The sequence below is a fragment of the Sinocyclocheilus rhinocerous genome, unplaced genomic scaffold, assembly GCF_001515625.1.
Source record: "Sinocyclocheilus rhinocerous isolate Xijiao unplaced genomic scaffold, SAMN03320098_v1.1 scaffold345, whole genome shotgun sequence".
NCBI classification, from domain to species: domain Eukaryota; kingdom Metazoa; phylum Chordata; class Actinopteri; order Cypriniformes; family Cyprinidae; genus Sinocyclocheilus; species Sinocyclocheilus rhinocerous.
The window spans coordinates 66576-78913 of record NW_015630020.1 but is presented as its reverse complement, the minus strand read 5'-3'; the positions used below and the strand labels follow the sequence as shown (position 1 = coordinate 78913).

The window sequence follows — 12338 nt, the reverse complement described above, 5'->3', positions numbered from 1 at the left end:
AAATAACACAGTAACCAACAATACAGCACAAAATAATAATAAACAAAAGACAAACAAACTCCCATTGGTCCCATTGGAATTAAAAAAAAGGATAAACATCCATGATAGTATTTCTCTTTTGAAAATAAATAGATCACATAGATCACAAAAGTATTTAATGTTTTCAGTTTGTACATTCTTTACATTTGATAGTAAATAAAGTTAATGAAGTAGCCTATTATTAATATACGACTAATATTATCTTTATTTGTCCCACAGGGGAAACTGTTACTAATGATGGAAATAAACTGAAATATTATTGTAATCAACTGTCATCCATACGTATTCATTTTAATAATCTTTGTAATAATTCATATGATTTTACATGTGGCCTGAGAAAATCATGTCTATTATTTTGGTTTGTGAGATCGGAGAAAGCGCTGCGCACGTGTTCAAACATTCAGGAGGACACAAACTGTCTTTGAGAATGCAGTCCCGTGACTTTTATTAATAAAATAGATTAAATAGCCTACTGGAGAGACGCACAGACGCAGGTAGGCTAATTCACACAGGCAACGGTCACCTCTCTCTCTCTCTCTCTCGAATAATTAATTAATGTAGCTAAATGTTATAATTAATTCAAATAAATGTGATCTTACCGCACTATTTCATCTCTTTCTGATATGAAGCGGGCAGAATGCTGAGCTAACGAGCTGTAACTTCGCGTCAGGTGGTTCTTGCCTTCACGTCGTGCATTAAAATCGTTCAATGTACAGCTAGCCGTGCATCATCCCTTATGTATTCGCTCTTTCCGTTCCGTGTAACACAAACACTCGGTTTAGCGGAACCTTTACGATGAATTAACCGTGACGTTTTAAAGCGCGGTTAATTGCGAAAATGGTTAATCGCTGCATCCCTAGTTGTTTGTCATTTCTCCGATCACAAATGCAGACATGGTTTTATGTTTACGTGGCGCGATGCAACGCAACGCGTAAAAAGACAGTATAAATCATTATAATCCATAATTATGTACCCACTGGATGCAACGAATGCCTCGTTTATAATGGGTTTTAATGTTTTTGAATCATCGCCCCGGCCTGACAAGGCATCACAGTATGGTAGGGGCGTAACATTTCCGTCACATGCTTGAGGTATTCGGCCAATCACAACGCACTGGATAGCTGGCCAATCAGAGCACACCTCGCTTTTCAGACCGATGAGCTTTGTAAAAATCGACGTGTTTCAGAAAGGTGGGGCATAGAGGAGAAACAATAATGTACATTATGTGGAAAATAATGTGCTTTTTGAACCTTAAACCGCATAAACACATTTCATTACACCAAATACACAAAATAATGTTCTTTTTAGCAACATCATGACCCCTTTAAAGTAAACATTTCAATCGGTCTGACTGAGCTCGAGCTGAACGAAATTTTGTTTAGATTAAAAAGGGTGGTGTTGAACCGAAATAATCAGAAAACATTAAGCATGTAAACACTAACTATTTTCTCAGACGGTTACATAAACACCCTTCCCACATGAGCAATGCCATGATGCATGTTTTTTATGCAAGTTTTACGTCATAAAGAGCATGTGTATGTTTACTGATGTCTCATGTCTTATGAACTTGTCAGTAGATGAGACTAAATATTTACTAAAAACCTCTTTTTAGGGCCTGGTCACTTCACACGTTTTCTTTTTTGCTGATCAGATAGCTTTCCAATCGTGAAAAGACCATCGTGAAAAAAATGGTTTCTTTTTCAGAGGGTATTCGTTTTGCTCACACCAATTGTGGTCTTTGATCTTGCGCTTAGCTGATGATAAAATGCAGCTCATATCTTTTCCTTTCATTGATGTGAACGCAGTTAAATTTGCATATAGTGCAAGAATTGAAGATCAGATATACACTTGTTTTGGAGGAGACACATTCATGTGGCCAAATGTAAATGGAAGCATTTTAACACATCAGATAGCTATCCGATCAGTAAAAACAGATTAATTGGCAAAAACAATAACTGTACTCAAGTTAGCTCCGGTGACATTATCAAAGTGGCCTTCTCCGGTTCTGAATGCAGCGACTGGGTACTGAAGATTTCAGAACACGTTTAATGCATATGTAAACAAATGTGTGAATCGGATTGCAATGTTAAGGGCTCATATAAATAGAAATTTCAGAATCTGAAACTGGAATGGATTCATTCTAAAACTAATTGCATGTAAACATACCTAATGAGTTGTACTATTAGAACGCTTCTAGAATCCTGCTCTCTAGATATCAGTGTCACCATCAGTCCATGGGGGGGAAAAAACTAATCCACCAATAATTCAAAGTGATGCTGGCATGGTGATTATACCCTTGCTTTAAACTTGACTTAGTATTCTACACAGGCAAGTGCTGATCTCTGCACTGCTACACGCTTGTAAAACCTGTAAGAGCAGCTGGCCTCTCTGACACTCACAGCAGAGGGAGTGTGTATCTTCCTCTGATAGTGTGCCGGTGAGGACAAACTGTGATGCAGCTATAGGTCAGAAGAAAAGACACTCACCGACATTACAAACTTTTGGTCGATGTATTTTTTGGCAATGTTTGGCTGGAAGTCAGGTGACTCCAGGAATCTTAAGAAGAATTCATACACCAGCTGAGGAAAGGAGAAAGAGGAGGTGAGAAGGAGAGATAGTAATAAAACTCAATACTAATACATGATTAATGTAACTGTCTGGTCCTCTTTGCCACCAAAACAATAAATGCTGTCAGTTCCTGAACAAATGGGCTTTATAATCATTTGAGACAGACGCTTTGTTCCAAAACCGAGTGAACTGCTTCACTGCAACCTCACTGGCAGGAACCTCATAAGTGACTGGACTGCAATGCTCTACATAAGCAGCAAAACTGTGACCTACACAAATAGTGCTTTTTTGACTATGATTTTAGCATAGTGCTAAAGCTAACAACAAATATAGAAAAGTCCAATCTGAATTTGATTGAACTATTTTTGCTCTCCAAAATACATTCTTCAGTATTGAAAGATATTTTTATAATGAATATTTGGATTTATTTTCCCCTGAGCTCAGTGCAATGCATGTGATTCACCACAAAGGACATGTATGATGCTACCTTGAATTTGGCCAAATTCAAAGTTTTACAACCTGTGCTGATGGAGGTGATATGGTTTTGTATCTTCATTGCTTCAAAACAGTTAAAGCCTTGAATTTTCACAACATAATACAAACAGGCATATGAAAGGGAAAATGCCAAGAACGACCAGCGACATTCACTGAGGGTATACACTGAAGATTTTGCTAAATATGACATAGTACTGTTGATCATATAAAGCTGCACACACCTGCAGGTGAGGCCAAGCTGCCTCTAGAGTGGGTTCGTCCTCCTCTGGGTCAAACTCTGCTCCCGTGGGGTTAGAAGAGGGCGGCAGAGTCCTGAACAAGTTTATAGAAAACTGGAAAGAAATACACATTATCTGTCATTATGTGAACAGAGAAACTACCTATTCTAAGAACATATTAAAAGTACTGTAATATACCAATATACTGTAATATTTCTATCTGGTATATCATAAAGAAATATGCATTAGAGACCTTAGAGAAAAGAACAAAATTACAGGTATAAAAACTAACACAGTAGAGTTCTCACAATATTTTTTTGGTATCAGGATATCAAGTAATATTAGGACCAAGTGAGTAGTAGTATTATTGTGTGGATGTGTCTTTACTACAGAGGCTTTTCTGTTGCATTAATAATTTCAAGTTGACAAAATTATTATTGCTACACTGGAACATTGTTAAAAAAAAATTATTTTTAACTAGGGATGCACCAAATTTTACTGCGCGATGTGATGCTCTGCTCAATATTCCGCTCTATGAATATTGTGCTCGTGTACCGCTCATACTCACCGGAAAAGCAAAGTCCGCTCATAACGCACCAACAGGATATTTCTTTGTAGTATATTTGTTCCTGTCTGCAATAGCACTACTGTGCTGAAACATGGCAACGCTGGTAAAATGACGCTACTCTCTTGGACGCTCTGCTCTGCTCACATGCTCCGATAATAAAAGCTTTGTAGGATTATACATTATTCGGATAATTAGTTTAAAAAAAAGTTATCCACAATTGAAAACAACTGCTATTTGCTCTCATTTTAGAATAACAGGAAGCAAACCAAAATAAATGGTTTTTCATGCTATGAGACCAAAAATGGACATCAGTAGGGGTGCTACCGATCACTATCGGCCGATAATCGCTTTGGGATGATTGATCGGCGTCTCTAAAAAGGCTGGTCTCAAAAAAACGATTTCAAGCTGATGACGCGCCTGCCGTGAAAGATTTGGCACGACATGCAGCGGCACCGTCTCAGTCTCTGTCCGGCGTGGGTAAAATAGTTATAATGCTGAAGGTGAGGTACTCTCTCTTTCTCTCTCAAAATACGCAAATGGCTTCAAATCACTACACATCGCGTCTGTCTATAAGCGAGCTGCACGCTGCACAGTTGACACAGGAATTGTCACTTGCACAATTGAGGCAGTGTCACATCGTCACTAAAGTTTATAAATTGCATTACTTTTTAATTCTTGCCAGTGTTTAACCATTCAGCGCTTGCACGCTCTCCTGGAGACCGTGCGCTCATGCACACACAGCACACACACATAATGCCAGGTTCACATTACTCCATTTGCAGTGCGAATGTGGTGCGTATTTTTTCCACGCTCATGTTAACAGATTAATAAAGCGTGCACACTGCACACCGCTGCTGTCCGGCAGTGCGTTCAGGAGCGGTGCGTCTGACTTTTTTCTCCATGAAATTTATGAAATCCCAGCATATATGCTCCCGATAAATATTTGTTATTAAAGCATCAACATTCACAGAACACTGTTATTTTTAACTAAAGCAAGCGGCTGCTACGTGCATGGTTTGGCATTTATAATCTCTAAAAGACATCTCAGTTCATCGCAATCTCACAGATCTGTTATAACACAATAAATATATGCATAATGAATCTTTCATAAGGTCTACAATTCCTGTATTATAATGAGAGGATTTACGCTTGCACCTGTTAATCGTTTATATTTTATATTAGTTCATGTTGCTTTTGTGCAATAGATGAATAACAATTTATTTGTTTTAGATATTTTATGTTTAGATATTTCTATTTTGCGGGAGTCCCGTGAATCATTTTATTTTCCCGCATCCCGCACACACACGAGTGTCTACTCGCCCGCACCAGCACTCGCTCATCTTGTCCCGCGCTGCACTCAGTTGCATCGGGTCTCACGGGAGCAGGTCTCTAATCCACTGGCACTTGACTCGACAGTGCGTGTGCTACATCCTTTTTACAATCTCAAGATTATAAAACACTGCATTCTGTCAGCAATGTAACGCGGCAGTAACGTATAGAGACTTCGGCTTGTGACTATACTCTAATTACTATTTTGAAAATTATAATGCGTTAAATTACTTCGTTACTAAAAAAGTAATCAAATTACAGTAATGCGTTACTAAGTAATGCGTTACTGCCCAACACTGGTGTTAGTTCATGTAGCCTATTAACTAACATGAACAATACATTTATTACAGTATTTATTCATCTTTCCTAATGTTAGTTAATGAGAATACAGTTGTTCACTGTTAGTTCATGTTAATTCAGAGTGCATTAACTGTTGATTTTAATAATGCATTAGTAAATGTTAAAATTTACATTAAGATTAATAAATGCTGAAGAAGTATTGTTTATCGTTCATGTTAACTAAAGTAGTTAACTAATGAAACTTATTGTAATGTGCTACTAACATTAATATAAATTCTGTCCAATTTTATTGTGTTACTTTCAGTAAAAAGTATGTTGTGGTTTTTAAATTCAGTATCATTAAAATGGAGTTAAATTAAAAAGTCTTACAAAATTACTTTGTATTATTTAATTACAAATTACAAAGCATTAAATTAATTTAATTAAAAAAGCATTTTCGGATTGGGTTTTCGGCCAAGTGCATCCAGAATTTTCAGTTTTGGCCCAGAATTTTCATTTCAGTGCATCCCTATGTGACGAGTGGGGCGGGGCCGAGAGCCGTGGGAACGGAGCGAGGCCGGTGGAGTAATTGATAATGAGCAACACCTGCACCACTCACCGGTCTCGAGTCTCACGGAGGAGCTCCGGAAGGATAAAAGGGAGGAGTGACGACAGTGTCGGACGAGAGAGGACCAGGCCTGGAGTTTATTTTGTGTTTTGGTTCTGTTTGTGCGCGACAGTCGTCCGCGAGGGGCTGTCGCACTATTTTGTGTTTATTTTATTATTAAAGTTTTCCTTGCACATTTGCCGGTTCCCGCCTCCTTCTTCCCGAACTACAAACTTTGTTACACCCTATTTTTAACAGATTTGTATTGCTTCACTTTCACACAGAAAAATGAAGACAGTAAGGCTAAAATGTTTACTTTAAAATTGTGTCTTTAATAAGCATTACAAATCCCAAACCTCTCTAAAATCCACCAAACTTATCATGAGAGGCACTTGTGCTGTTGCTTTTGCTTTTTTATTTCACATGCACTATTTTAATGGTTGGCTTATGTAGATATGTGTCAAATGCACTTCTTTTGCCATCAAATGTCTTTTTGGCTTTATAGGATGTGTCAAATGAGTTCATCTTTGAATTCCCATGTTGCATTTCTTTTTGATGCGCTCTGTTACGTTCTATGTGAACGGCACCAAAAAATAAGATCTGCCAATGCTAAATCTGAGCCATGAGCAGGAGAATATACTATTATGCATCACGGTACTGCCGTTTGGACAATATTGTGGTACTACCGCCAGTATTTTGAGGCCTGCTATACTACTGTAAAATTGATACATAATGCTACCCTACCACACTCTTATTGGACAACATGTTTAATACATTGTAGCATTAGAAGTTAAAACTATATATTTAATAAGAATGCATTTGTTATTTTTTAATATACATCTCTGGAAACATCGGTGTCCTTCACTTTAATGTTTGCACACTGAAAATTCCACTCTAAAAACCTCACTTCACGCAGTTATGAACAAACTCCATGGAAATACAACACTGAAATGTCATCCTTCTTTTTGCTCTCATTATGAATCCAAGGCATTAAATATGTATGACCTAAAACATCAACTCCCTCTGAAGTGACAAGTGGTAAGATACTGCTTATTACTCGTGTCCCAAAATGGCTGAGAGGAAGGACAGGAGTGTTACTACTGCAGAGGGGCGGCACTGCTCTCGCTGTCAAGATGACGCAATGTTTCGACCACAGCCTCAGACTAGAGTCGACTCAGACCTCCAGACAGGAGAGGGAGCGGCAAGACATTCTTTCTCACACCTCACACTGAGACGGGAGAGCGGGACATGAGAGTCTAATGCATGAGAGTGAGGGGACAAAGTGTATCTGAAAGCAAGAGATTTATGATTGCGACTGTCTTGCAATACAGTTGCAAGATTTATGATTGGGAATAGGGCTAGCATTTATTAAATGTGCACAATATAAACCAAGTAATTTTATATCACAATGATTTTATATCGCTCATTCAATAAGCATGCATATGCACAAATTTGTGAGATTTTAAGAACAAATCACGATTCACCAAAAGCTTCGTAATAAAATGTATTCTAAATTTACAAAAAAATATAGGAACAACTGAAACCACACGTACGCACGGCCTTATAATCGTGTTAAAAATGTATAGTTCATCTTAATACGACTATAATTATGCTGAAGAATGTACAGCCGGCTAATGAAAGATCTGTAATCTGGGTCTGTATAAAAGGTGTTTATTGTGAGAACTGGTGAGAATGACACACTTGGCATTGCACGAGGATAAGGCGAGTTTATTGAATGGGAGGCGCACTATATGTAGCCTATTGTTTATTCATCAACTGAAACAGAATCGACTGGGATTTAAGAATCGATATTGGTTCATAAAAAAGAGAATCTATTAAAATCGAGAAATCTATTTTTTTTTTTTACCCAGCCCTAGCTTATTTTGTTGTTTTTAGTGTCCTCTGCTATCACTGCGGTGTGTGGTGTTAAACATGAAAAGTGACGCACAGTCTTTGTTCATATGTTCTCATCATAAATAAATAAATGCATAAGCCTATATGCTCGTCCTGTAGGTTCATTATTAAAAATGAAAATGTGAACAAAAATAAAAGCAATTAAATGTGTTTTTATAAATAAAATATGAAAATTAAAATGACGGTTAATCATAGATTATGACGTAATTTTTACGACCCTGTCCGTCAAAATGACGGACAATGTTAAAGTCTAACGCAACCTCTGATTATACACATGCATACACAGAAATACTCATATATTAAATAGCTGCAAAATATAATTGAGGGTTTTTTTTTTTTAGCTACAGCTATATCACTGAGCCCTATTTGGGACCCAGAAGATCTCTTCTTCGAATTATGAACGGCTGAAAGGAAACGCAGGTGTCTAGGCCTTGATTTATGATGGCTAATTACCCATAATTCCCTGGTGTACATTTACACTTGAGCAGATTTTATCCTGGGTCTGGCTAGTAATCACCTCTGCATCGGTCAGGCAAAAGCTATTACCGTCAATTGGTCGCAGAGGATGTGTTATGATAAGCAGGGGTGTGTACTCGCCACATGTTTTGTCCTATTAACTCCCGACCAGATGAGAATCAGCTAACCAACGTGGGTCAAATGGAAAGAAATAGTGGAAGCTAATGTGACATACATGTGTACTGTATACAGACCTACAACTGCTCAAAAGATGTCTGCGCGGTACAGGAACCAAAAGGACAAAATTACTCCTTGTGATTAAACCCGCAGGTGTCAAATGAAATGTTTTTTTATATTTTATATTATGAAATGTTTTTTTTTATAGGTTGCAGTTTTAATGTGTACCATATCCCTGAATCCTTCATGCCACTTGTCACTGTGGGTGGAACGGTTCAACTTACTCACGGTTCGGTTTGTATCACGGTTTTAGAGTCACGATTTCGGTATGGTTCGGTATGTGTTATGTTTAGGCAAAAACTATACTGTCAAATAAAAATAAAGAAAATAAGAATAATCTATCTAACTACAAGCAACAGCACAAATAAATACAATAGAGTAAAGATACAAATAAAATAATTAAAGATTAATCTTTATTAAAGTTATAAAAGCTATTCAATCAAGAGCAGCGAGTGATTTCTTTGTTGTTGCTGTTTGATTAATATTAAGAATGTGCTGTCACTTTAAGAGAATGCACTGATACAGTATGTTCAGCCGGCTATGTCTGCTATAGGATACTTACCAAGATGGGCATTTTGAAAATTTTTGTGTGAATTTGTCCATTTAAACAGGCGGGATTTGCACGCTTCGGAAGACAGATGCGTTGTCAGATTTAAGTTGAACCGCAGTCCTAGCGCGTGCGAACCGTGTGGAGAACCGTACCGTTCGATTTTTTTCCGCAAACCATTCCACCCCTAGTTGTCACTTTTAATAAGTTCTTGTGACTCACGTGAAAGGTGAGTCACACGATGCAGTGCCCCTGTGGCATCACCTAGTGTTCACAATTGAAGGATCTCAAGATGGTACGAGAGGATTAATGTTGCCATGGAAACTGAATTAAAGGGGCAATTTTACATTAAAAAAAAAAAGATTATTACATTTGAGAAAACTGCCAAGTGATTTTTGAAATGCGGTATTTTATTTAGAATCAGGGTTGACCACTGAAGAGCGATAGGGTGGTGTGAACTAAGCCACACACTGCTTATATGCACGAGCACCATGTATGAAAAGCAATGAGGATGTGTCAATATTTGTGCTCCCTCACCATGATGACAGCTTCAGGGTAGATGGCCTCTGTGACCACGTCGCGGTTGTGTGTGATGTACTCCACCATTTCATTGAGGCCAGCTCGCTTCACCTCTTTGTACTTGAGGTCACTTAGTGGATCAGTCACAAAGTCGAAAAGCACACAGCACTGCCGCAGCTTCTGGACAAACAGTTCTTCTCGATCCATGGGTGGGGCATCTGGAATGGGAGACACAAACAAAACAGCCTGAGTGACACCTGTCAGACAGGAGATGGGCGGCAGGCAAAACAGTCAATCAAACCAACCTGCAAACCTCCCAGGAAAGATTTCCAGAGCTCTTACTATGCTATTTCACACCAATGCATCGTTTAAACAGAGCTCCTGTTTAGGAGGCTCTTTGGTCCACCACAGTTTAATTTACACCTTCCTCTCACCTTGACCGTGAAACTCATATGTCTGTCTGTGTGTTGTGAACTGTGTGTCCCTGCATGAGCTTGTGGAAAATAACACTGTTCTGCCAAGGCAACACACTGCTGCAATTATAAACAGGTCATAATGGCTGGACTGAAATCAGGTGACCAAGTATAGGAGATGGGCAATATAGCCTACTGAATATTCAAGATATAATCATAATGCTTTTGCTCACTATAAGCTACCATTTAAAAGTTTTGGATTGGTAACAGGGCTCCAGACTGCGGCCAATTTTCTGCCTGTGCGACTAAATTTTGTAAGCGGTCGCACTGGCGCGACCACCGCGTTGTTTAACTCATAAGCGCTGCCATTTCTGTTGCATATGTGAAACATCAAATGGCAAACAAAACTGAAAGCATAACGAAACCGCGCTACTCGTTTGAACTGCGCAGCGCTTCGAGTGTAGAGCCTGGTTTATACTCGCCGCGTCAGCACGAGTACGAAGGTGACCGCTAGAGGTCGACCGATTGATCGGCCGGCCGATTAATCGGACGATTTTTGGCATTTTTAAATTAATCGGCATTGGCCGATTGTGCTGCAAATTAGGCCGATTTATAGGCACATTTGTGCAAGTCTGAGAAACACTGGTGTCTGTCAGCAAACATAAACAAAAAGCATGCTTCAGAACTGTTTTGAGAAGGTGTTTAAGTTTTGAGCCATGAATTATTACTCCGAATTAGGCTACTACTACTATTACTATCTTGTATCCTGCAATAATCATTTACTCAAACTCACTTTTATGAGATGAAGGGGAAGAAGAAAAAAAAAGAAAATCGGCCAAACATATCGGCCAAATAAAATCGCCATCATATATCGGCCATCGGCTGCCCTGATTTCTAAATATCGGCATCGGCCAGTGAAAAACCCATATCGGTCGACCTCTAGTGCGCGCAGTAAAAATGACGCGAATATTGAGGAAACGATGGATGGTTTTCATGCTAAAGTAAAGTAAAAGACCGCTTCTTAAACCAAAGGTGAACATGTTGGTGTTCTTGTGGGGAAAAAAAACATGCAAGCACTGTCAGAGAAAGCAAGTTTAGTTTTACTTTTCTTTTTGTTTTCATTTGCGTTATCTTTGCTGTATACCTCACGTTATGCTATGGAGGCTCTCTTTTATTAATTATTTTATTTGATTCCTCAGTGTTTGCTAAACGTTCTGTAATTTATTAGTCTGTATATGATACAGCATGTGGTGTATGCCATACCTCATCTTATTCATTTTTGTTAATAAACGTTGTGTCTTGTTTTTACATTGTATCTTACAGTTTTATTGTTGTTGTGCTTTTTAATTAAGAATAACAATGAATCCATCTTTTGTTTTAGTCTTAAAAAGTGAAAGGTATAGATGTAAGCGAGTGATGGAAACAGCAAATTTTTAATAAAAATCGCATATGATGCGATTTCAAGTTTTCCTTTCTCTTTGGTGTCGCTCTGTTGAGGTATTCGGCCAATCACAACGCTCTGGATAGCTGGCCAATCAGAGCACACCTCGCTTTTTCAGACCGATGAGCTTTGTAAAAATCGACGCGTTTCAGAAAGGTGGGGCATAGAGGAAGAACAATAATGTACAGTATGTGGAAAATAATGTGTTTTTTGAACCTTAAACCGTAAACACATTTCATTACACCAAATACACAAAATAATGTTCTTTTTAGCATCATCATATGACCCCTTTAATTCGCAAAAAAGTTTTACGCTCGCTTGAGGTGGTTTTTGACTTGTGCAAAAAAGGGTTAATGCGAATAAAAGGAGATGGAAACACATCTGCCGAGTAAATTCTTCCATGCGCATCAAAAAAAGTCATGTGACTGCAAAGATTTGCATAACGGTGCCCAAATGTTCACGCAAAGAAAGAAGGCGTAACTTTATTATTGCTGCCACGGCCACCGCCATGTTGTGAAGACGCTGTGTGTTTCGTTACGAAAGCGAAAAATACTTTGTTTGGTCTTCCAAAAGAGGACACGACTAGAAATCAGTGGTTAAGTTGTATTTACAACACGGTTCCAGAACACTTCAACCCAAATATTCAGATGTGTGCAGCACATTTTATGGAGGACTGTTTCCTGATCCTGGGAGAGTAGACTACAATGC

The 12338-nt window shown here is 38.5% G+C and overlaps 1 protein-coding gene across 2 annotated transcripts in view; it reads right to left on the bottom strand.

The window, feature by feature from the left end:
• ppp2r5d (protein phosphatase 2, regulatory subunit B', delta) overlaps positions 1-12338 on the bottom strand; it is a 42887-nt gene that overhangs the window by 13488 nt on the left and 17061 nt on the right. For both annotated transcript variants that reach the window (XR_001640006.1, XM_016551575.1), the window contains exons 4-6: positions 9795-9994; positions 3324-3434; positions 2526-2618 (exon numbers count right to left, since the gene is read on the bottom strand). Coding sequence is in view for 1 of the 2 variants with exons in the window: in XM_016551575.1 (XP_016407061.1) it covers positions 2526-2618; positions 3324-3434; positions 9795-9994 (404 nt within the window). In the remaining variant the exon portion in view is untranslated. The remainder of the gene's footprint in view (positions 1-2525; positions 2619-3323; positions 3435-9794; positions 9995-12338) is intronic.